General features: G+C 40.3%; 3 protein-coding genes across 7 annotated transcripts in view; 2 read left to right on the top strand and 1 right to left on the bottom strand.

Annotated features, from left to right (window-relative positions):
* The window catches only part of FILIP1L (filamin A interacting protein 1 like), a 33388-nt gene extending 16735 nt beyond the window's left edge, over positions 1 to 16653 (top strand). For both annotated transcript variants that reach the window (XM_035540685.2, XM_035540684.2), the window contains 3 exons: positions 484 to 3235; positions 15085 to 15269; positions 16547 to 16653. In XM_035540685.2, coding sequence (XP_035396578.1) covers positions 599 to 3235; positions 15085 to 15269; positions 16547 to 16637 — 2913 coding nt within the window. In that variant the 5' untranslated portion in view covers positions 484 to 598 and the 3' untranslated portion in view covers positions 16638 to 16653. The remainder of the gene's footprint in view (positions 1 to 483; positions 3236 to 15084; positions 15270 to 16546) is intronic.
* The window catches only part of CMSS1 (cms1 ribosomal small subunit homolog), a 238528-nt gene extending 217832 nt beyond the window's left edge, over positions 1 to 20696 (bottom strand). The window contains exon 1 of the mRNA XM_035540696.2: positions 20527 to 20696. Coding sequence (XP_035396589.1) covers positions 20527 to 20581 — 55 coding nt within the window. The 5' untranslated portion in view covers positions 20582 to 20696. The remainder of the gene's footprint in view (positions 1 to 20526) is intronic.
* Positions 20688 to 26202, top strand: part of TBC1D23 (TBC1 domain family member 23) — a 33224-nt gene continuing 27709 nt past the window's right edge. For 2 of the 4 annotated variants that reach the window (XM_035540688.2, XM_035540687.2), the window contains exon 1: positions 20688 to 20869. In XM_035540688.2, coding sequence (XP_035396581.2) covers positions 20832 to 20869 — 38 coding nt within the window. In that variant the 5' untranslated portion in view covers positions 20688 to 20831. Of the gene's footprint in view, positions 20870 to 21271; positions 21304 to 26202 lie in introns of those variants that run through there. The other 2 variants (XM_050708385.1, XM_050708387.1) reach the window with 2 other exon arrangements.

Here is a 26202-nt window from a genome sequence, read left to right as displayed (position 1 = left end):
TCATAAAAGATCAGGATGGTTTATAAGTAGCTTAAAGGAATTAGGAGGTTTATAATGCTGTAAAAGTATACCTGCCCTTGAGGGCTGCACCGATTTAATTTCTCAAGCACTGCGATAATCAAATTTCTAAAAAAACACTGCCTGTACACACCTAGCCCCAGCAGACAGCCAAGATCAGCATTGTTCCAGTACAGAACATCAAACAGTTGTGTTGCACTGATAACTATCAGAAGCTGAAAATGTAATTAAAGATGCATAACTACTGAAGTTATTAAGTGTAAATGATCGTATTGAAGTGTCCATTACCAAAGAACTTCTGAGTAGAAAGCTAAGGCCTGTGGGGACTTCACCATGACACTACAAGGAAAGGCCTGCTTCTAGGTGCAAGTACAAGTGGATGTTCAGGCACATCTGGCAGATGTCATAGTATTTCAAGTGCGTTTTTAAATGCCTATAAAATACAGTATTATTTCTCCTCCCCAGATTGAAAAAGCTTCTTGAACAAGAAACAGCGTATCAGGAGAAAAAAGAGAAGGAAAACAACAAGAAAATAGCCAAATTGAAAGAAGAACTAACTAAACTGAAATCCTTTGCTTTAATGGTGGTAGATGAACAACAAAGACTCACCGAGCAGCTGAATCAACAAAGTCAAAAAATTCAAGAGTTAACCACTTCTGCCGACCAAGCACATGAGAAACTCGCTTTTGCTGAAGCAAAAGTTCAAGAAGAAGAACGGAGAGCCAGCAGGCTGGAGGCTGAGCTGCAAGCCCAAAGCAGTAAGGTTTCCCAAGATCAAGAAGCAATGATGGCCAAATTAACCAATGAAGACAGCCAGAATCGTCAGCTCCGGTTAAAACTGACTGCTCTCAGCCGACAAATCGATGAGCTAGAGGAGACCAATAAATCTTTAAGGAAAGCAGAAGATGAACTGCAAGACCTAAGGGATAAGATAAATAAGGGAGAGTATGGGAACTCGACACTTATGTCCGAAGTCGAAGAATTACGGAAGCGACTGCTGGAGATGGAAGGAAAAGATGAAGAGCTCATAAAAATGGAAGATCAGTGCAGAGAACTTAATAAAAAATTAGAAAAAGAAGCGTCACAGAGCAAGAACCTTAAAGGGGAAGTTGACAAACTCAACAAAAGAATTATGGAGCTGGAGAAGTTAGAGGATGCTTTCAACAAAAGCAAACAGGAATGCTACTCCCTGAAATGCAACCTAGAAAGAGAAAAAATGTTAACAAAGCAGTTGTCCCTTGAACTGGATGGCTTAAAAGCTAGAGTTGGAGAGCTTGAAGCAATTGAAAGCAAGTTAGAAAAAACCGAGTTCACGCTTAAAGAAGATTTAACAAAGCTGAAGACTCTAACAGTGATGCTTGTGGATGAAAGAAAAACTATGGGTGAAAAAATAAAGCAAACAGAAGAGAAGCTGCAAGCTGCAACTTCTCAGCTTCAGGTGGAACAAAATAAGGTGATGTCCGTTACAGAAAAACTTATTGAGGAAAGTAAAAAGGCACTGAAGTCAAAATCTGATGCAGAGGAAAAAGTATCCAGTGTAACAAAAGAAAGAGATGAATTGAAAAACAAACTGAAAGCAGAAGAGGAGAAAGGAAGCGATCTTGCTTCCAAAGTAAATATTCTAAGAAAGAGACTTCAGTCACTGGAAGCTGTCGAGAAAGAATTTCTTAAAAATAAGCTTAAGGAGAGTACTAAATCGAGCACTTCCTTGCAGCAGGAGAACAACAAAATCAAAGAGCTTTCTCAAGAAGTTGAGAGGCTTAAGCAAAAGCTGAAAGAAATGAAGGCCATAGAAGATGATCTTATGAAAACTGAAGATGAATTTGAGTCTCTAGAAAGAAGATATGTCAATGAACGTGACAGAGCCAAGCTCCTGTCCGAGGAGCTGGAGGCTGTCAAAATGGAAGTGGCTAGGTATAAATTAACAGAGAAGGCCGAGTCCAATCAAGAGCAGCGTCTTTTTAAGAAGCTCAGAGAAGAAGAAGCTAAATCAAGTCACCTTTCCAGAGAAGTAGATGCACTGAAAGAGAAAATCCATGAGTACATGGCAACAGAAGACCTAATCTGTCACCTCCGAGGTGATCATACAGTCTTACAGAAGAAACTCACCCAGCAGGAAAATAAGAATAGGGAGTTAGCAAGAGAAATGGAAAGTCTCACAAAAGAATTAGAGAAGTACAGACGCTTCAGTAAGACCCCCAGACCCAGTCTCAATGGAAGAAGAATCTCTGACTTGCAAGTTTTTTCTAAGGAAGTCCAGACAGATCCAGCAGACAATGAGCCACCCGACTACAAAACCCTCATGCCTTTAGAGCGAGCAGTGATAAATGGACAGCTGTATGAAGACAGTGATAATGAGGACAATGACAACAATGAGGAAGAACAATCGGTGTCTTTCAAAAGCAACTCATCCATTGCGAATGCCGTGAACAAGAAGTTATGGATCCCTTGGATGAAGTCCAAAGACAACCATCCTCAGAACGGAAAGATCCATAAAAAGCAAAATGGAAACTGTGCACAGACGGGAGACCTAGTGCTAAGCCATACCCCTGGCCAACCTCTTCACATAAAGGTAACTCCAGACCACGGACAGAACACAGCAACACTCGAAATAACAAGTCCTACCACTGAAAGTCCTCACTCCTACACAAGCACAGCCGTTATACCCAACTGTGGCACTACCAAGCAAAGAATAACCATTATTCAAAACGCCTCCTTAACACCTGTAAAATCAAAAACAGCAGAAGGTTACATGAGCCCAGAGCAAGCCATTTCTCCCATTACCATGGCTGCTTTTGCAAGATCTCAAACGCCTGATTCATGTGGTTCTTTAACTCCTGAAAGAACAATGTCCCCTTTGGCTTTACCAGGCTCAAGTTCTCAGGAACAAATGCTCTCCGAGCCTTTGGAAATGGGAGCCAAGCACGCCGTTTTTAGAGTATCCCCAGACAGGCAGTCGTCATGGCAGTTTCAGAGATCTAACAGTACGGGATCAAGTGTAATAACTACTGAGGATAACAAAATCCACATCCACTTAGGAAGTCCTTACGTCCAAGCTCTCGCCAGCTCCAAGCCCGTCAGCCCTTGTACCCCAGTGCAAGATAACAGAACTCCAGCACTAGCTAACGGGATACCCAGTAAGCCCACCAATAAAATCACCAGCAGTATTACTATCACACCAACAGCCACTCCTCTCCCACGGCAATCACAAATTACAGTAAGTAATGTTTATAACTGACCCCCCCATCCATGCTGACACCCTTACCAGCAACCCATCCTGTTTTTCATCCCAGCAAGAATGATTTGGAACAGCCCCTTTCCTTTGGGAGAGATCTGTGCATGAACTTTACAACAGTATATGGAACTAACGTTAAGTTTTGCCTGCTTAGTGTTATCAAGTGTGCACTTACTGTATATCTTCTCATTGAAATACAGTTATGTAAAATATTTAGTCTTGCACTTGTATAAATGCATCTTTATGTATTTCCATTTTCAAAATAACTCACATTACTTTTGACTGCAACTTGCCTTGGTAAAATATTTTAACATTACAAAAACAGTAAATAATTGATTATTTTTATCATTGCTTGCAGAACATTTTTTGGTTTTGTGTGTGTTTGTATTTTTTTTGCATGTATGGTAGAATTTGAATTAAGCCATAATATTGCCTGCTAACTTCAGATATGACTTGATTCATTATCTTCCCTATTTCCCAATTCCTCCTAGCCCTCTCATTTCAGATAATTATCGTTACATCACACACACACTCAAAATAATATGTATTGTATCTTATTGCAGATTTTATGGGGCATAAATGATATGTTCCAGACCACAACAACCACTTTTCCTCCCCACCTTTTTAACGCTATGTTTGGTTAAAACTCTTTTAATACCCTCCTGTAAACCTTTCTTATAACTGAACTGGATTCAGATGCCTACATCAGAAAACTATTCAAACAAGGCATGTGTTTCTTTTCCAATACAGCAGAAAGACTATCATCATCTAGGTACCTCATAAAATAATTAACAGCAACACTTAGATTCCTAAACAATTAGCTCAGAATGGACTCACACATAATACTCAAATTTCATCTTTGCTCCTCACTAGCAGTCCAACATGCTATATACAAGACAGGTACACTGAAGAAGAAACAAGATTAGCAAACTATGGCACGCCATGTTTTTTGTATAATAGGCAGAGGAAGACAGAATCATTAAGAAGTAGTACTAAATCCTCTCTCCAAACACGCAGACCTCTAGGACTACAGTAAATTGCAGTACCATACAGCACAGAGAAAACAGGTTAAGATATTTCAGTGATGAATACAGTATTAGTGCCTAGGAAAAGGACAACAACATAAACATTGGCCCACATGTAAACTGAGGGCAGCAAGCACAAAATCCTAACCTCCCAGAAAATGCTGCTACTAGTGGACCAACTTTCCCACTGAATGTAAATCAAGCCAAAAGATCTGAAAAACACTTTCAGATATCTCTTTTTTCAAAAGCTGTCATGGAAAAAAAAAAAAATCAAATTGGAGAGTCAGATTCTTATTCTAAAGAAGTTAAATGCCTATGTATCTTGTGCTCTTTGGGGGAGGATAAAAATCAAACCTCCTTATCAACAAGGAAGTCTGCATGCAAGCACAACGTCCCTATTCACTAAACCCATATCTTTATTCTTGTCTACATTACATAGTGTAAAAAAAAAAAAAACACACATTTCTGCAGTACAACCTAGCAATTGATTCAGCAAAGGACTTTGGTACATGCTTTAACATAAGAAAGGGACTTTTTTTCAGACTGGAATCTAAATGATTACAGCAGTAGGTAATAGCTGATTTTAGAAAGAACAGCTTCTACTGAAAATCAAAACCCATCACCCATACACACTTCAGTAAAATCAACAATGGGAATAAAAATTAAGTTACAGATTTTGTCATAGAACTGGATATAACAAGTGTACTACAGCTGAGCAGTGGAAATTTTTAAGTCAAAATGTGGAACTGCACAGGCCTAGCTTAGTGTCATGCACAGCTTCAACAGATGCTGTATCAGATAATTGGGCTTCGCAAGATGTCCTTCCCGCTTGGTTTGTCTCACTTTATCTTCACTGACTGCAAAAGTGAGATCTGATTACGAGCCGGTACAGAAGAAATGAATGGTCTTATCCTGCAGAGCAAATTGCAAGTTGGCTCCCACCAATTTCAGCAAAAGTTACTGATGAAGACAGTACCCAGCACTCAGGCAAGTCAAGATTATAATAATTTTAGAGTGTGCCAATTATATGAACAAGTTAATTTACTACATTCAACTTACACATTATTAACTGAAAGGCTTGGCCAAAATTAAAAAGCAAAAGCAGTTCATTCAAAACACATTCTCTGTACTGCATGTTCTATTGATCCATACCCAAGATCTCTCAAGGGACATGCTGTAAGCGTGGTACTGAGTAACTGTGCCCTGAGTAACAGACGTCAGATTTCCTAGAAATTAAATGAAATCTTGTCCCTGAGAAACAAAAGCATTTTCTTCTATTGGATGTTAAAATCATGTAGAAACAAGTATTTCATTTTATACCTGCGTTCCAAGTGTACAGAAATGTGTTGATTATTAACCACCTGACCATCTATTACAATGCCTTGTAAAAGATAAGCACAAATCAGGACATAATACCAACAAGCACACTTAGTCCTTTGGACAATTCCCAAGCTATTATGAATAAGGACATTCAGAGTTTAAAAGATGTTTTCAATACAAAACCTAGGCCAGAGTTCACACCACTTTGCAGGTTAATTATTAAACAGGACAGTTCCTCTGCTACTCTCCTAGCACTTATTAAGACATTCTGCTAATGTCTTAATAAGAAGCATCACCATTACCTGTAAATGAACTTGCTATGTTTCCTAAAAAACACACCTTTATGAAGGGATACTTATATTCCTCTGCTAATTAAACAATCTATTTATAGACCTTCACTGACTTCACACCAGAGTTTTTGTCACTGATTTCAGCAGATGAAAAATGAAATTACTATTTTGCCTGAAATTAAGGTTTACAGAATAAAGCCTGTTCATCCTATTCAAATTCCCAAGATCTGTTTCAAAACATACAGCAGGGAAAATACATGCTTGGATGTTGCTGAGAGCTGAAACTTACTCAGCTGTTTGAACAGAAATAAGTTAGCTGTAATTTCATCGTAACAATGGAAAGCACAGCTTAGGGACTGAAATCACGTATTTACAAGTTTACTTCAAGCTGTTCAAAACCACTCCATATTTCAGGTGATTTCTCTTTTACTGAGGGGGAATATTCACCTGCTTCCTTAGCAGTCACAGAGAAGGCAATAGAGCAAGGAAAAAATTAAATGATCTGTCTGTAAATTGATTTAAACACTGAACAGAAACATCAGGCATAATCATATTAAATTTCAACCAAGTATGACAATTTTTCTAGGCCTCTGATGCATTCCAGGTGGTAAGTATTGCTGTTTTAATCTTGGAGGATGAGACACTTTTGTTTTCAATGTTTGCCCCAAAGCCTAAAATATGGCAGGTACTTACTTACAATAATGATACAAATAAATAATAAAGCAAAATATGGTCACAAAAAATAAATTATATATATATATATATTTATATATCAGAGGGATTAAACTGAAATAGTGCATAAGAACAGTTTTCAGCAGATCATAATATCAACCCTTCCCTTTTCCAAAATTCTTAGCAAACTCCCCCCCTCAAATCTAAAAATCTTGACATCCAGGGGAGAAGGAAAAGTCTTCAGGAACAGAAAGGGAGAATTAGATGATAAAAGAAATAGCAGAAGTTATCAAGCTCACTTTCCTTGCTCTTTTCAGTTTTAGCTCAGTAAGCAAAAGAACACAAGCAAGGGCAGCACCTACAGTTCAGTGCTCGGCATTTCTGAGTTATTCTGTTTATGTGATTAAATATTTCCTTTGAAACGTTTATAACTTTTGTCCTTACAGGGAGGACAGATGAGGGAAGGGAAGGGAAAGGAGGAAAATAAAAAAAAGAAGAGAATAAGAACCAATAATGGTATTGAGAGCAGAGTGCCCATCTATCAACTGAGAGGCACTATTTCAAGTTAAAAAAAAAAAAAACACTCCCTCAAGTAGCTAATTAATGAATAAGTTCAACAAAAATTACAGGAGCAGTCAGCTAGTTTTCCCAGTTCAAAGTATAGTAAGTAATGTGAATATGGTGCCTGGGGACAGAATGCAAGGCTGTAAGAGAAGAGATCTCTACGCAAGCATCTCATGCAAGGCTTAAAAAGGCACGTTTCCCACACTGAGGAAAAATAATCAGAAACAGAATTGTACAGTATTACTTTCTGATTAAGATTGAAAGGATGCTGCAGGGTTAGGTGATGGAAACGGAGTAACCATTTTCCTAGGGACTTTGTCCCTAGGAAACAGATACTGAGACATGCAAAACAAAAACTGAAAACTGCCTAATCTCTAGGCTTAAGCAAAGACTACCAAAACATTATGTTACCAAGAAACAGAAGAGAAAAAGATCTTATGGTTCAGGCTCAGCATGAGTGGGTGTATAAAGGCATTTTAAAATTAACACCAAATACTCTAAGTGGGAAATTGCTCAAGGAAGACTGACCTTAAAAATTTAAGAATAAGGGACTGTTTTCACAAAACTGCAGTCAATGGCCCCAAGATGTAGCCAAATGCTCTCTGCTAGCACATCCATCACCCAGTGCTCCATCCTTCTGTGGGCATTCAGTAGGCCTCAAATATCAGAGCTGCCAATTGCATGTGATTCTCCCCAGAATACTAAGCAAAATTGATCTTGGGAAGCAGATTTTGAGTACAGCAGGGAAGACCTGTTTTAATCAGTGACTCTCCATTCCCCAGGGCCTTCATACAAGGATAGCCAAAAGCAGCTCCTTCCCCACTCGTACCCCACCACATCCCATACCACAGGACCCGGCCCTTCAGTTACGCTGTTATTACTGTTCAGGAGCACTGCGAAGCAGGTTAAGAAACTAACTTGGATTGGAAACAAACCAAAAGATAAAACGGGATTAATTTCACAGCACAGCTCTACAAACAGCTTCATCAGCACAACTGAAGGGGCAAGCAACAAGGAACCAGCACTCTTTGTAATGGAGTTGCTGCCAAAGCCCTGGTCTTATCTCCTGAGGTGCTACCACTATGCTCTGAAGAGATGCAGTCTAGCCTGCCTATACATCACAAAGCACTCCAAATGCGCAACCACTCAGTCCTACTAAAAGCCTTTTGGGGCTTTAACAAAAAATGACTCTCACTTTACAGCTGAGAAGAGAAAAAAATACAGGGAAGAAGTTAATTGACTTGTGTAAAGGCACAGCAAGGCACTTCCAGTCATGACAAGAATCCAGAGCTTCGTATCCTTGGGTGTCTCATACTCAAACTGTTATAGGTGATGTTTCTATCCTGTAGAAACACCAACCTAGGATCGACAAAAGTTGAGTATTTTTATATATGTATAATATATATAGTTATACATATAAATTATATTGTGTTTACCAATTACATAATTTTTATATTTACATTTAAAAATAGGACTCTGATTAACACACCTTTAAATGTGATCTCCACAGGTGCAAATAGCCTGCTCCCAGACAGAAAAAAGGCCCTGGTGGTAAAAGCACAGGGTTCTTTTACCTCCTCCATGCGGAGCATGAGTGTGCTTTCATGTTCAAAGGTGTCTGTAGGTATGTTTTCACACATCCTGAAAAGGTGGACACTTAAAAATGCATAAACACATCTATCCCTAGCTGCCCACAGTCTGTACGGAATACGACCCACTGTCAAGACTTACTCTGCAAATGGCAGATCCAAACCAAGAGAAGTGATGATCTCATACATATTTGTAAAATAATGTATTGTACAAATACACTAATTTTTAAGCACCACCAGAAACATTTGTGTGTCAGCACTGCGCTCTCCTGGGCAGAATCAATATTGCAGGGTGTTCAGTAGTCTTCAAAAAGGCCATATACTATTTCTTCTTGGAGACAGTGCCCTAATACGGTGCCTTCTTTTTTCAACGGGCAAAGAGAAGAGCAACAGGCAACTGTCCATTTCAGGAACAGCAAGCTGCCTTGCAGTGCTGATCTATCAGTCCCAGGGCAATCTTTGTCCTACACGAGTTGACCCTTGACAACCTCACCTTCCCCTGCAACTTGTCAATTATCTATTAAAAAAAAAAAAAAAAGACTTTCACCTACCTTATGTTTAGGGATTATCATATTTCCCAGTGAAGACATGTCCTACATGTCCTAAGAAAAGCAGGGCATGTGACAGAATTTCAGTAATTATGAATGCCAAGTCTGCCTCCAACTCTGCCCAACCCTGTTTCTTTCACCCACCTTTCCCTAGTTTAAAGTAGATTTAAACTTGGTGTTCAGGAAATAACATCGTAGTGGCACATTTGGACACATGAGCACAAATCATGTTGTATGTATGGAAATTACTTCTGATTTTAATAGAGACTTTTTTGTCTAGTAGTTTATATTGTTGAAATCATGAGTCCTATAACAGGCCCAATATCAGAAAAATAGTAGAAATGGTAGAAAACTGAGCTTAGAAAGGCTGAAAAACATCCTGAGGTCCCATTTTCTTGTTGCAATTTGACCTAAGCCCTTCCCCTGGCTCATCCTGTTCTTAACTTCTCGCAATGATAAAAATTTCCTTCCCAGTTACCCCAGGTATCTATAACCAGGGTTGAAACATCCTTGCCATTAAAAAATCTTGCAAATTTCTAAACTAGATTTCTTTCGCTGAAATTGAAATCCAGTTTTTGTTTCCTATCCCTCCACTGGACTTGGAGAACTATTTTCTCTGCAGCAGCTTTTCACATATTAGAAGATAGTTAACATATCTTTCTTCAGTTTTATTTTCTCCAGATTAAACAAACCCAATTGTTTTCCCACCTAATAGCTAGATGAGTACTACCACTGTACAGATTACTAATTATTTTCCCTCTGCACAGCTATTTATAGTGGTGTGTACATTTCTGAAAATGCAGTGCCCCAAACCAGACAATACCCTGCCTAAGGTCTTAACAACATCAGTAAGTGTAAGGTTTACTTATCCTGCTCACACATCTGAATATAGTCACATACACAAACCAGTCACATAAAAGGAAGCACAGAGCAACTGAGAATTTCCCCACTGGATTCCTAGAAGACAGATGCCAGATCCTAGTGAAAGACAAGGAAATACTCAAATGCTCTGTGCAATTGAACAGTCTCAGCTGAAAACCATCTTGTTTGGACACCAAAAGGAATATTTAGCTTTGCCACTTAACTGTAACTCATCCTCACTTGCAGACCTGGCTTTCGGTCCAACTGCATTCAATCATCTAGGAACAAACTGCAGTCTGGCAAGAAGCACCATATGCACGTTTGGATTTCTGTGTAAAGGATCTTCAGCACCACCCTCTGGCCACTTTCGTTTAAGTTGCAAATAATTCTCTGTACCACTCAAATATCTTCAAGTAAAAATTTAAGCAGTGGGTAAGAACCCAATCTAAAGTTCTCTCCTCGATCAAGTTCTACAATGACACTAGAAAAATAAATAAGAAAGCCTACAGAAGAAGTGCTCCCCTCTATTTAAACAGATACATTTCAAACGGGAAGCAAAGCATGCATCATACTTCTAGACAAAAATAAGATTAGGATCAAAGGCATTAGAACTACCCGAAGAGCATTTTCCCTCCTTGATGCCTGCACACACACCTGCCTTAGCCCACTCCCCAGACAGCAAGCACTGTATTGTGGCAGAATACCTGACAGCCCACGTAAGTAACAGATAAGCTACCTCTGTGCCCTTGGGGAAAAGTGTGTATGGAATATAAATCCTAGTATTTTAGAGCTTCACAGCTGACTTCCTGAAATTGAGAAAGGACATTTTCACTCTTGCATGTGGAATTTGACAGCTGTCACCCATGAAGCCTTTGTCCCAGTCTCTGAAGTACCTGATGCTGTTTCACCATGGAATAACAAACACACGCACTGCATACAAGTTCTCACTGTAATACCATTTCTTCTGCCAGTTCCTACTCCAAGTGATTAAATCTATTTCAGAAGTCAATTTAAAACTAAGTTAAAAGATCCTTATGAAACTACATTCTTCTTGATTCTTAGAACATTGCTTTAACTACTTATTTCTACAACTCTAAACACTACTGGCAAAAACTTTGATATTTTCTGAATCTAACACCTAAAACTAATATAACACTGTTAGTTTGACAGACATGTTGCATAACCTGCTCATTTCAAAAGCACGGTTTTTTGTTGCTTTTGTTGTTGTTGTTATCATTTGCCTATACTTACCTAACTGTTGTTTACAAATATTAAATTAAGGAAAACCACACAGCTGCTAAAATCCCAGTTAGGTAACTCCTGGGAAACATTTAGTTTCTAGGAGTGTTTTGAGAGCACTGATGGGAATTAGAAAGGCCTCTCCAGAGCACAAAAGGCAGTTCAGCTTGGTTTTTGAAAGATAAACATCTTGTTTCCTCTTCTGCCACTTAGAAAGATAGCAAATATAAAAAAAGGCTTACAGATGAGGACTTAAGGAGCTTTAACTTAACACAGACGATGAACAGAGCAGACAAATTCAGGAAACAAGCGGGTGGCAGAAAAGAATCAGGTAGACTGAAAACCATCTAGAAGATTTGGTAGAAATTGGTAGAAAGGGTTGAAGAGATTTGAGGAGATTCTTGGTATGCACACAGACTTCCCACAAACAGATAAAAGAGTGAAAGATCAAATTGAAAACACCACCAATATCTACACATAGTTTTTTTAGTAATATAGGTCTTCCTAAAAAAAACAGCACACATGCCAGGAATTACACCATTTTAGTTATTTGGACTGTAAGTAAACCCTGACAAAGCGATCAGTTTCTAATGCAACATTCAGTGCTAAGCAGTAATAATTTAGATGTATTCAGTGGTGTCACTGATAACTGCAAAACAAAGTATCATTTTGAATCATCAAAAATTTTTTTGTTGAAACGAAATCTGACTGCTCTGAAGGCCACGTTGTAAATGATGGTTTTAATGAACTGGAAACAAACTGATGAATGAACAATGAATTGGCACAAACCAAAGGCCAGAGTACATGGGTATTTTCACACCTGACTTCCTACTGTTTTAATAAGACTTGAGCATCTGGAAAACAGTTAGATGCCCAGCATCTATAAAGATTTCAGCCTACAAATACTTTCTTCAAGTGCTAACAATATCGTTCAACCAAATACAGGTAGAATTCTCCAACTGCTTTGTACTATATAGACACAGACACACACAGACACAGATTTCTAGGTTGGAAGAGACCTCAAGATCATCAAGTCCAACCTCCGACCTAACACTAAGTACTCCACTAAACCATATCACTAAGCTCTACATCTAAACGTCTTTTAAAGACCTCCAGGGATGGCGACTCCACCACCTCCCTGGGCAGCCCGTTCCAATGCTTAATAACCCTTTCGGTAAAGAAGTACTTCCTAACATCCAACCTAAAACTCCCCTGTCGCAACTTTCGCCCATTCCCCCTCATCCTGTCACCAGGCACGTGGGAGAACAGACCAAAATAGAATCTCTAAACTGGAGAGCTTCTCCAAAAAACAAAGCCAAAAGAGACAACAAAAGAGACACCACCTACTTAGTGATACAATCACACTTGAGCACGCAAGACTCTATATAAATACTTTTTAATCTATTCATCTCAATATGCTTGGCAAATGATGGGTAGTTTAATTCTTTTTATAATTAGGAAACTGAGGCAGACACGTTCTATATATTTTCTAAATTCATAGCAGATAGTAGCACCTCCAGAAATAGTACATCCAAATGTTTTATTCTCAATACTGTGCCTTATCTACCAAATCATGCCACAAAGCCAGAAGAAAAACTGTATCAAGTCAGTGCTCAAGGATACTCATACAACAGTAATACAATTATCCCCTCCAACACCCACCCCTTTTTCCTTTGCAGTGCCTTTGAGAATTTAAATGAAATAAATTCTGTTGGTTTAGAGTTTTTTCCCTTGCACACTAACAATCTGAGCGATAAAATCCAAGATTATCTTACAAGTGCATGCTATTTTTTTTAATTCAGCATTTAATCACAAGTTTTAGTTCAGTTCTAGCTAAAATAGTGATGCATCACAAAACCCACAAACTTTGCTGCCACCTAGAGGTAAAATCTTTCAACGACCACAAAGCAAAGAAAAAATACATCTTTTTCCTTTTCATTTTCAAGACCAAACGCTTTTTCTCAATATATAAACAAAAGCTACACATTGATACTTTCTAATTCCAAAAATAAAAATATGAAATAAGTCATGCACTATCAGACCCAGGATCTATGCATCTCAACTTCAGCAGTGACAAGCAGTAAATGCTTACAAAAAAAGCTAAAGTACTAGGTGAGCAGAGTAACATGCCAAGCTTCTAGCAGTCTACAACTTGGGGCTCTCCTTGGCTGAAACCTGCATCAAGCCTTTATGTTTAGCAGCCCTTGATGAACTCCCTGGATCAGTCTGAACTCTCTCCAAAGCAATTTACACCACCACCTTGCCTGCCTGTCCCAATGAGTTTTAGTTCATTAACAAGGGAGAACACTTCCTTTTACTGATCTTTTACTTGCCTTTTGATACTTTCAGTCTATGCCCTCTCAAGTACATCTAGAAAGAGTGAATTCCCCTATTCGCTATCAATGGACTAGGAATAATGCAAATTTTTCCTGTTTGCTTTTCATCTCCACAAACTTTGCTTCCTATCCATTTGCCACTTTTTAAACACAGTAACTTTCCTACTTTTTCCACAGAAACTGTTCTCCCAAGATTCTTTTGTTAAGTGACCACTATCTTTTTTTTTCTTAAATCATAATATAACAAAGCCATGTCCATACCAGTAAGTTAAAGGCATCTATGTCCATCCCTCAGACAGTAATGCACAGCCAACTCAAACTGTAAGAAACTCCCTGACGCTCCAGAACAGGTGAGCCAGCTGCAAACTACCTACTCTGAATTAACCCTCCTCTGAGCTAGCTCCCAAACTATGCCTGTGAATTGTTCCAGAGTTAAATCCAGGTCACAGACCACCCAAACAACTTGACACTATTGACAATTTAATAGTTCCAGTGCCTAGCTCATTATTGGGCCATCTGATGCCACGTGCTTATGTATCTAACAGGTACTCAAAACAACATCATTCTTGCCAAGAACTGTGGATCGCAAAATCGGTAACCGTGTGGGTGCACATGCTGTTCCTTATTGTCATTTCTATAGTTTGACCAGCTCAGCTGTTATAATTACCAATACCTCTACAAGTCGCATCACATTCCTCTAGCCCCACAAGTAATTTCAGTAGTAGATTGCACACCACTGTTAATAATTCAGCAATTTCAAAAATAATCTCCTTTTGAATTCTTGGAAAATTACCACATTGTTCTTAAAGATTACTACTATGCTTTCTATCTCTTCTGAAACTTCAGTGAATCCAGGTTATTTTTTCCTATTCAGGATCCGTTAAGCACATCTGTGCTGTGCAAAAATTTCCCCCAAGTCCTCCATACTGAACACACACAAAAAATTGACATCAGCTTTTCCACTCCTACTTTGTTCTTTCAAGAAATTCAGTTGTCTACAGCCAAATCATAGGCTTTTGAAGTCTGATAAATTTAAATATTTATTTATTCCAGACAGACATGGTTGGCCACTAGAAGTTGTTTCTCAAAAGTTGTTTTTGTCCAGCTCATTCTCGTTCACACTCAATTGACCAAAGTTTCTATGCTGTTTTCTACCATCCTCATTTGAGCAACATTTCCATGTTGTTTTTTTTTGCTTGTTTGTTGTTTGGTTTTTTTTTTGGTTTGTTTATTTGTTTTTTAATCATCAGTGAACTTTTACTCTGTTGTTTAACTATAAAAGGTATATGTAAGTGTTTAGTTACATGAAGTGGAAAGAACAGTGAAGAGCTAAGTATACAACCAGCCTCTCGTCCCTAACATGACTACTTTCTTGGTTTATTTCAAGATCACTGATGCATTCCGTCAATCAATTCCGACTCGAATCCCCAAACCAAAGCCTACGAGCACAACTAAACTACCTGTCAAAATTCCCACTGGACATCTCAACAAACCACTCCAAGACAGCAGTTCTGGAAAGCTACATATTATAAGGACTGTGTCTAAAACCTGCCTTCAAAGTGGAGGGAGAAGGTAAATAATTGCTTAAATCCATTTTACTGTCATAGATCAAAGAAAATCTGAACCTCAGTAGCAGTTATTTCCATTGGGGGAAATCATCCACACACTCAGCGCATTAACGGGCACCAACCACAGGACAGCAAGAGAGAGCCAAATTCTTAAGAACCAAAGCTGAGTGCATGTCTGCTGGGACCAAGCTCTGCTCTTGTTTTTCTGGTGTCATTCCACAATTTGTCCCTCACAGTGGGAAACCAAATGAGATACAAATAAGTTTCTATTATAATTTTTTTTTTATTTCATAAATAGCAGTATTAATGTTTCTGTAGATTTATACAAGTACACGATAAACTAAATGAAGCAGGGTTAAAGGAGGGATTGTTTTGCTTTTAAAGTTGGTCTAGTAAAAAAAAGTGTTTTAGCATGGATATTTTATGTTAGCTAGTAAAGACAGAATGAAGAGAGGGATGGAAAAAATCTACTCTTAAATTGCATAGAAATGCAAGAAATAAAGAGCTCCTTGCTGTGCCAAGCATCACTTTAGAAACATGACTTGAAGGTGAACAATTCTCTCCTCGATGAGTTAATTAGTGTGATTAGTCCCACTTGCATTCACGCAGATGTTACCTTTCAAAAACAGATGCAAGAGTTGAGATGGATGTTGTTTGTATTAGCTATATTAACTTTTACCCTTTTATTTGGACTACAGTATTTAGTTTTCAGTTCACTTAAACTGTATTTGTTGGAACTGATCAAAATTTATGTCAAGTATAAACAGTATGTTGTGACTTGAAAGAAATGCAACTCTGTTTCTGCAGCCTTCCACAATTTTGCCCTTCCTTACAACTGCTCACAATCATGTAAAATAAACAGCAGCAGTCATAACTTCGTGAAGTTTTTTCAACCAACTAATTATTTGCACAAGTAGGATTAGGTCACCCACGAAATAAGTTAGCATATTCCTTTTTTCTTAAAGTATACCTTCTTTAAAGGACTTAAAAAATCACTCAAGTTTCCTTTCAGCCAATGCACACACACAAAAAATCAAAACATCAGAAGAGGCTCCAGGTTTGTTGTTTTCAATTTTCTGTAAAATAGCAATTGTTGCTCTAACAAGAAAATTCCTGACTGTTCCATTTTATAAAGTATAAAACTAACGAGATACTATTACTGTAAGCAACTCCCCCACAGGAATTCTGTAATACCAACTAACATCAGTTACTGTTTTAGAACATAAAGATTAGTTTATTTCCCTGGTATTAATGTCTCCCTCATTCTTCTTCCCCTAACAGAGTGCATTCCAACAGTCTAAATGGCTCATCTGATAATTTGTGGGAAAGTTCCTTTCACATAGGTCTTTCTTTAAGAACTGCCAAATCCTAATTCCTAAATAAAGCCAAAGCTGGTAGTGATCACAGCACCACAGACAGAACTGGGACTGTTTTGCTGAAGCAAAGAGAGATTTTGATGCATTCAGTTACCCAATTTCTCTCCCTTTTATTTCACAGCTAAAAGTTTAACTTAGCCACTGAGACAGTACACCACATTAGCACTCCTGCGTGACTATTTTTACAAACCCACAACAGAAACCCATGCCTCCCTCCACAGCTCCACAAGAAATTCTCCATGGGTACTTAAGAAAGGGAAGGTTTAAAAAGATCAGTCTACTGAAAAGTTATTTCAGCACGTGCCCTACGAGACACATTTGTGGCAAAGAGCAGAAATTGAAAAGAGACTCTTCTATATTAAAAAGAGAAGCCTTCAAATGTAATTCACTAAAGCTGGAGGTAACGATAAAGTTCTGAGGCTATGTGTGACATATGCTCAGATCCAAATAAAGTTCACAGAAGCACTCTATTAGGTGCTCTGCAAGTTGCAGAACAAGCATGTGTACGTGTGAAGAAGCAAAACAATCTTGAGAAAGCAGCTGTCAACTTGGCACGCTTACCAGAGAGATGCGAGGAGGAGCTTCAGCACGAGAACAGCGTTTGTCTGAAGGGACAGCAACTCACAGATGAGCCAACGGAAAGACACAAAACTCTCCACGTGCAGATCCGCCAACAGATCTCAGCTCCAAATCAAGCCCACAAAACTCTCACCGAATGTGCTACAATGATCGATCTACTCCTCATTAGCTGCAAATCCCACATTACAAATTGATGCTGTTTATCAATGGCAGCCTTTATTGCCTGCCTACCGAAAGAAAAAAACTTCTGGCACAAGAAATTAAATCCTGCAATAGCAGCCTTTGCTTTAGAGCACCGAAGGACCTCTCAAGTGCTGTCAGATCATCATCCATAGCACCATGCTATACTTCTCACCTATTTGTACTGCTGACATAAAATAGTTTCCCCGTCTTTTGCTCTGTCTTGGGGTGACACAAATCATTTCTATGTAAAAGGGACACAACCCACATAGGCTGTTACTTAAGGACATAAAAAAAACTGCCAGAGGCGGATACTACAGTCTTATGGGATTAAGGGAGGCAAAGAAAGCATGGGAGAATGAAAGACAAGGAGTGGTAACAGAGAAAGAGGTAACTGGAAGAATTTCTGGAAAACAGACATCTATCCCTCAAACTACTCGGTAGATTTGGCACACTGGCTACAGGCAAGACAAGGACATTTATAATGCCTGTGAGGAGTGCTCTTTCTGTTCATGGAGAGAAAAGGAAACAGCTAGCATCCTGCACCAGTACTAAACAAATTCCTGAGTATTCCTTAACCTCTCCTGTACAGTTCTGAATGCAATACAAAAATAATATTCAATAATGGATGCAATTGTGGCATAAACTGGTCAAAGCAAGTGAAGGAAACCCTGCGTTTACACAACTTGGGACATGTGCAACACTAAACAAAACTAATAAACAGACAATAATCCCTAACCACCCTCTCTCCGTATCTCTCAAAGAGAAAGGTTTGCTGAAGAAGTTATTTGACAAGTTGGTTTGTGTCATGTGGCAAGGTAAATAGATGGCTAATCCCTTCAGGTTTTTTTTTGTTTTTTGTTTTTTTTTTAAACCTCTATAAACCCCCTGCAGCACGGTAAACATTCATGTCTCAAAAGTGAGAGTAACTACCTTCAAATTTTAATACAGACTCTAAACTAATGATTTCTAATGATGTGGACAAAAACAGATTAGGAATTACTCTTATACCCATATATTACGATATGTATCTCATATTTTCCTCCCCTTTAAGCAAGTCTGAACATTTTCCACACACTTCATCTTAAAAGTAGCATCTTCTAAGTACAAGTCACTAAAATCAAAGACACTTAAAGACACTTATGAGGGATAAGTTATTTGGATGAATATTCCATTGGTCAGGTTTTACTCTAGGGCTAGTCTTAAGGGACTTGGCAAAAGGTCAGTATTTCAAGTATATATTTCAAATTCTTCTGCTTCTACCTACTATTGTGGCAGAGATGCTTTTTAAAATAGGTCAAAGGTGGAGAGTTTTTTTTAAACTAATTTCATATTTTACAGAAATAAACATGATCAGATCTGTCAAAAGCACTATGGAAAATTATATTCTTGTATTTCTGCGTACACTGTACTTTGTAAACGCTGTCCTTAAGATGCAGTTCAAATGAACATTTGATTTTACGTCTGTTGTACGTGAGGAGCAGTAACACAAAATAAAAATAACACGTTCTTCTTAGTTTGCTGATGGCTTGTGTCAACTTAATACAACAGGCTCCACATAAAGAACATGTCAACAAGTTCACAGAGGTGGGATCTGGACAGCAGAGTCCAGATACACATGGTTTGCACAACATTCTCCCACAATCACAAGTAGTAAAGCATCCACAGAACGTTCTTGGAGTAAACAACGAGCAGCGCTAAAAGCTGGCTTAGACATCTCTAGAGGTGTTTCCTCACCTGAATTATTTTAGTGGCTCAACAGTGCAATTGCAAAAATCTTGAGGAGTTGTATATAACTGAAAAAGTTGGGATTCAGAGTCTCATCTGAAAGTCTGACGGTTTACCCAGCATATCAAAAGTTTATCGTTCAAGTGAATAAACATATTTCTGATTTGTATTGAGTTTCTAAAGGAAAGCTATCAACAATAAATAATAATTTAAAAAAAATCAGTTTACCAGCCACCACGAAGACAAACTCTGGTTGGCAGAATGATCAAATAGGCCCTTTGGGAGCTTTTCCATTCCAGAGTCCTAAATCCCTTACAGCACTTACCATGGGAACGGGAACTGCTTAAGGAACATACATGAGACTAAGAATAAAAACGGAATGCTCAGCAGCCTCAAGGGGCTTGTGACCCCCCTTTATTTTATATATACGTTACTTCTCTTAAAATATACTCCAAGTACCTTTTCACAGGAAGTTGGTGACCTAGGAAATCAAGACACTGGAAGGTTTAGTACCTGGAGTCTATCCAGAGCTACAGATATCTCCCAGCTCCTACTAATATTCTTATAATAATTTTTAGTTGCCTAGACCTACCTAGATTTCCACAATACATCTCCACATTAAGAATGTAACAAAAAAAAAGAACTTGGGTATTGTATATCTTTTCTGTAAAGCACTTCAAGATCCACTGATTTAAGATGCCGGGTGTAAGAGACAGATATTTATCATCAAGAAAATAGACAAATCAGCCCTAATGGCACACTCCAAAGACAAATCACTAGAGAAAATAAGTGCCCTTTTGCCATAAGACATGGCAAGGGGGATAGGAGATGCCCCAGCCAACACGTGGGTGATGCTCTTTCTTCAAGTACCGCAGGTATTTTTCCTCCACAGGCTCTACTACAGGTTTACTACTTCCAAAGTCTTTCAGAACTATAACTAACCTCCCTTGTGCATACCAGCACACATTAAGCAACACCAAACACTCTCAGTTTGGAATAAAACACAGTTCAGAGCCTAAATACTTGCAGGGCACTGATAGCCCCCGAACCCACAGCAAGAGGCTCCTGCAGCAAGCAGCTCCCTCCACAGGACAGTCTGTTTTAAGTCTGTTTAAATCCACTTTTTGGGGTGAATTCCTGCAGTTCCCCAAGTGCTTATACTCGCTGTTGCCGTTTCTCCCCCTGACTGCCCCGGCTCTGACGGGCCGGAGCTCAGGCATGCCCGGCTGCAGAGGTCACCAGAAAATCCCCGTGGGGAACAAGCATAGAAGAGGACGGGAAAATAAAAATTAGAAAATACACCCGCGAGAGTGGAAAACCGGGAGCAGGGCGCTACAAGCCGAGGAGGGAGAGGCGGGGGGCCCGGGCAGGGGCTGCCCCAACCCTGCTGCGGCGTACCTGGGCTGCTGCGGGCCCCAGCCTCCCACCACGGCTCCTCCAGCGCGTCCCCCATGATGATGAAGAAGATGATGAAGGTGATGAAGATGATGGTACCGCCACGCGGGAGCGCAGTCGCGCCTGCGCTGCTCCCCTACAGGAGGGGGGGGGAGGAGGAGCTTTGCCCGGTTTCCGCGCTTTACAGCCGGCGCCCTCACCTCGCGACAGCGGGGCTGGCAGCGGGAGGGGAAGGCAGGCAGGCAGTCGCGACAGCTGGGCGCGCTGTACGGCCGCGCGGGGCGGCACGGCACGGCACGCCGACAGCGATGGCGGAAGGGGAAGAGGCGCCGCCGCCGGGCTGCTGGTGAGTTGGGGGGGGGAGCCGCTCCCAGTCCTCCTCCCACTCCGGGCAGGGCCAAACGGCCCCGTGCCCCTCCTGCCCGGCACCGGGGCTCTCAGCCTGCCCGGCTCCCCCGGCCCTCGGCGGCTTGGCGGGGCCGCAGGAGGAAGCGAAGCCATCAAACCGAGGGCGAGGCCCTCCCGGGCTGCGGCGGAGCGGGGCTGATGGGGGCAAGACGGGCTTGGGTAGGGGGCAGGGGGCCTGGGAAGGGGTGGCGGGAGGTCCTGGGCTGCTGGCAGGGTGATTCGGCCCGTCTGCTTCCTCCAGCGCGCCTGAGGCTTAGGGTGGGTTTACGTTGAATCCCTAGGACCCCAGTAGAGACTGTGGAGCCGTGTAGCAGCATTCCGATGGTAGCAGCGGCGGGACTTCAGTGTTGGATGCATGCTTGGTCACTTAAGGTTTCCGAGGCTTAAGTAAACACGGGGTTTAAACACTGAAGCCCTACATGTCCACTCTTGTGTGTCTCCACTTCTTGCATTTCTTCATTGCATGTGATTTCCTTCAGCGGTTCTCTGCCACTGCCTTGCTCTTTGTCCCCTCCACATAGGCACTTTTCCAGCACTTCATTACGGACCTGCTTCTTACAGTTGTTTCCAAACTGATGCATTTGTTTCTGTGCTGTTATGTGGAAGATTCAAAGTTTTATGCTAAGCATGCCCAGCCTTCTTTGTGCTGTGTTGTCTCACTGTGGGGAAATAACACACGATTGATACGCATGCAGATGTAGCTGGTATCTGTTCTTTGTCTATGCTGGTTCTGCAAACGCAGCTCTTGGGGATGAATGGTGATTTTGCTCATAAAGGCAAACTCCAAGGCATTCATTAGAAAATAGGAAAATAAAAGATGTTCTTAGAACTTACGGGAACTGTTCCAGAGGTTTGCGCTTAAAAGCTACTTCAGGATGCCAGAATAAATCTTGTTGTTGGAGCTGTATCTGGTGAATAAAATGGAAAGTTGTATTCCTTATTGCTTGTTTAGAAACTTCACAAGAAGCTTCTTGTTTCTGCTTATTCTTTAAAAGCCAGCTTAAGTGAATTTTTATTGATTGATTTAAACTGCTGTCTTGTGTATGTATGGCTGGGTGCCATTGGAATAGAAAATGTTTTTTAAAGTATAATATACATCATTTGAATTATTTTTTTTGTGTAAATTGCTATGTTATTATAGTATTGAAGTATATAGTGTTCTGCACTAACATTTCATGTTTAAAAAGAAAACAACTGAAACATAAAATGATGTGTATGTCCACCTGAACTCTTGAGACCAAAAAGGGCAGCTCTGATTCCTTGTCCTATATTCAGTTCTATAGAGGGATTCCAAGGCAGATGTAATCCTGTCTTCAGAGACTGTGACAGCACCTTGAATCTGGACATGCTTATTGGCTTAAAACACCTTTCTTTTTCTTGTGTCACTTTGACATGCAATACTGGTTTTAGTAATTTGGGAGAGGAGGGCGGACACAAACTAGTGATGAGTTAAACACTCATACTGACTGTTTTGTTTTCCTGAACAGAAACCAGAAATTTGCCACGACGCAATGCAATTGAAAAAAAACCTTTTTGTGTAGTTATTGAAAGATGTCATTGTCAGCTTTCATCAGTGAGCGCAAGAAGTTTGATAGCAACAGTTTTGATTTAAAAATGAGAAAAGCCTGTCAGACCTTGCTTGTTAACTACTTCTTTTTAGCTATTTAGCATGTTCTCAAAATTAATTTTAGTTAATTCCCGGCAGTACAGTATTTGATGCTGGAAGGCTTATCTGTGCCTAAAGCTGAGAATGCAGTTAAGACATGACCTAACTAAATATACCTCTAACCATAGATGGAATTATTCCTTTGCATTTAACTTTACATTGCAATTATTCATTGTGTGGATCCCAAAATACGCTCAAAATTGTTTCAGACAGCAACATGACAAATCTAGTGCATGTGTGTCTTTCCATTCTCAGAATCTGGCTTATTAGTGCTCGGAACCATCATATTTCTTCTGAAAGCGCACAAAGCAAGAGCTCATTTTAGTTAAGTGTGAAATTAATAAACCTGAGAAAAAAATAAAGAGGTAAAAATGTCAGGGAGTTAGTTTTCCTCTAAAATTCTATTTAAAAGTATATTCAGTAGTGTTTTGGCTACAAGGGATATTTTGATCTTAAATGTGAGGGACTGTTTTTTGTTTGTTTTCAGTAGAGAACAGACAGTCTTTATTACTTTCGATTTAATGTAGCTCTTGTTGAGGTTTTCTTTCCAGTAAAGAGGACCATAAATGAAAGGTAGGAATCAGAGTAACTAGGTTATAGGAAGTATATTTCTGAGGGAAAAAAGCATTAGAATAAATTTGTCCAGTCTGCTACTGACATTGATATCTGCAGTCAGTCCTTGTAGTTGTGACAACAGCATTGCTATATGTGTGCCTGTCTTTCTCTTTCCATGTATTTTTGATATTCATAGCAGGAAAACTTGCGGGCTGAATGTGTTTGATATTCTAGGACACAACAGATTTGTAGAAACTGAAACTGATGATGGTCCTCCTGGCAAGATGGCATCATTTAAAAAAAAAAAAGTTCATCCAGTAGTAGCCTTGCTTCTGATTTAAGGAAAACAGGATTGATGTGTGAAGATGTTTAGCAAATGCATGCTTAAATACTACTGCTTACAATGGAAACAGCGGTGGCGTACTAGATAGTGTGTGTCACTAGCAGCTACAGTGAGTGTGTGACCTAAAGAATGTGGAAGTGAGTAGTCAAATAATCTTTTCAAGTGTCAGGGCATCGGATTAGTGGTCTGTATACGGGAAGCAGTTTAACCCTATTTTAGTCCAACCAGTAAGATCTTCAACAGGCAGATGTGTGGTAGCATATTAAGTGTATATGGAAAAAAGATGGTCATTGTATTTTGGTGTGATAAGTTCATTTTAGATGAAGAATTTGGTACACGTAGAAAACACCTGTTGTGTTGTGAAAATAATAAATTATTATTAGAAGTGTGCCCATCACAAATGGAAGCTTTACGCTTTTGAAGCATTTTCTTCCAAAAATGCATTCTGACTTGGAAGAAACACATCAAAGGGATCTGTATTTCCTAATAACAAATGAGCATTACCCTTCTGGGCAGCTAAACTCCACCACAACCACTTTCTCACTCCTTCTCCTCAAAGAGAAGGAGAAAATACGATGGAAAAGGGCTCAGGGGTTGACATGATGATGGGAAAATGGCTCACCAATTACTGTCACAGGCAAAACGGACTCAATGTAGAGAGATTAATATAATTTATTGCCTATGACCAGCAGATTAGAACAGGGAGAATCTAAAAGCAAACTGTAAACACCTTCTTCCCCATCCACCCTCTTCTATGTCTTCCCCCCAAGCAGCACAGGGGAACAGGCAATGGGGGCTGTGGTCCCTCCCTGATGCTCCATCTCCGATGCTCCCTCACGGTCCCTCTCTGCCCCTGCTCCACGCGGGGTCCCTCCCACGGGATGCCGTCCTTCCTGAACTGAGCCTGCGGGGGCTGCCCACAGGCAGCAGCTCTTCAAGAACTGCTCCCGCATGGCTCCGTACCACGGGGTCCATCCCCCAGGAGCAAACTGCTCCAGCACGGGTCCCCCACGGGCGGCAGCTCCCCCAGCCCCCCTGCTCCTGCATGGGCTCCTCTCCATGGGCTGCAGCTCCGGCCTGGGGCCTGCTCCTGCGGGGGCTCTCCATGGGCCGCAGCCTCCTCCAGGCCACATCCACCTGCTCCAGCGGGGGCTCCTCCACGGGGGGCTGCAGCGTGGAGATCTGCTCCGTGTGGGACCCATGGGCTGCAGGGGGACAGCCTGCTCCACCAGGGGCCTCTCCACAGGCCGCAGGGGAACTGCTGCTGCGTGCCTGGAGCACCTCCTGCCCTCCTGCCACACTGACCTTGGGGCCTGCAGGGCTGGTTCTCACCCCTCTCCCAGCTGCTGTTGCCCAGCAGTTCTTTCCCTTCCTTAACTCTGCTCTCTCAGAGGCACAACAAGTGTCGCTCTGGCCAGCAGCAGGTCCCTTTTGGAGGGCTGGAGCTGGCTCTGATCTGACATGGGGCAGCTGCTGGGCTCTGCTCACAGAGGCCACCCCTGCAGCCCCAAAGTACCAAACCCTTGCCACATAAACCCCAAACATAGAAGTAATGGACTTTAGCAGGTACATTCCAAGCATTGTAATCTACTGAATGATTATAGTTTTCTTAATACTATGTTTTTTTCCTGTGTATTTGTGGTTTCTTGAAACTCCTACTGTCTTTTCCCTGCTATTCAGACCCCCACAATTACTTAATCCCTTCATTAGTATTTGTAAGTGGTTATTACCAAGCACTTCATGGTTGTATATAAATGAAATAAACAATACTTTTAAAAAAAAGGCTGGAACTGAAGACCTAACAGTTGATCAATTTTTGTTGCCTCTGACTCTCTCTCACATCATAAGTGCTTTAACTAAAAAAAAAAAAACACAACAACAACAACAACATAAAAACACACTTCTGAATATTTGTGAAGGTTGCTGACCACTGGCTTGAATTTCAGAGATCCTTCTGTAGTATGGAAATTTACTCCAGATATACTACTAGCAGTATTGTGAGTTATAGCATTTGAAGTAACATGTCTTGAGAGAATTATATCTTTCGGGTCACAGCTGAGGTGTAGGCTGGGATTGTACACATCTTAACCAAAGCTTGAATAGCTTCCAAGAACATGGCAGTGGAGCCATGGTAGAGCATAAAGTTAGGAAGTTCAGGTTGGGGGGAGTTTGCCTAGAAGTACTACATTCTTTTCAAAGTAACTGTAGGAAGTTTTGTCTGTATAAACAGAAAGCTTCCTAGCTGGTATTCATTAAAGACAAGGATCCAGACTGCCAGCAGTTTGCTGGAACATTTATAGCACAACACTGAGTGAAATAAGCTAAAACACAGCCGGTGGACATGTGTTAAAGTATCAAAATCATTTTCACAATACTTTACCAGATAGCCTGAATAGAATATTTATTAGAAAAGTATTCCTCATAGCCTCTGAACAGTCTTGGGAGTTGACAACGAAAAAGAATAGCTAATTGAATCATAATAGAATGATTTTTCTTTTCCTGCTGTTACTTCATTTAGTTTAATGTGTTACTGTACCACACCTTAATGTGAGAGATGAGCATATAACTTTCTTGCTTTTTAATATGAAATAGTAAAGTCACAGGGTAGAAAGTGCGGATGGCAATACTTATGAAGATGTAGCAAATATAGGAAATACACATTTGCAGATAGCATGTTGAAGGTGATCTTGATGTTAGTCCATGCGCA

Source organism: Cygnus atratus, chromosome 1, assembly GCF_013377495.2.
Source record: "Cygnus atratus isolate AKBS03 ecotype Queensland, Australia chromosome 1, CAtr_DNAZoo_HiC_assembly, whole genome shotgun sequence".
Classification (NCBI taxonomy): domain Eukaryota; kingdom Metazoa; phylum Chordata; class Aves; order Anseriformes; family Anatidae; genus Cygnus; species Cygnus atratus.
The sequence above is the reverse complement of the archived record's forward strand: the minus strand, read 5'-3'. Positions and strand labels throughout refer to the sequence as shown.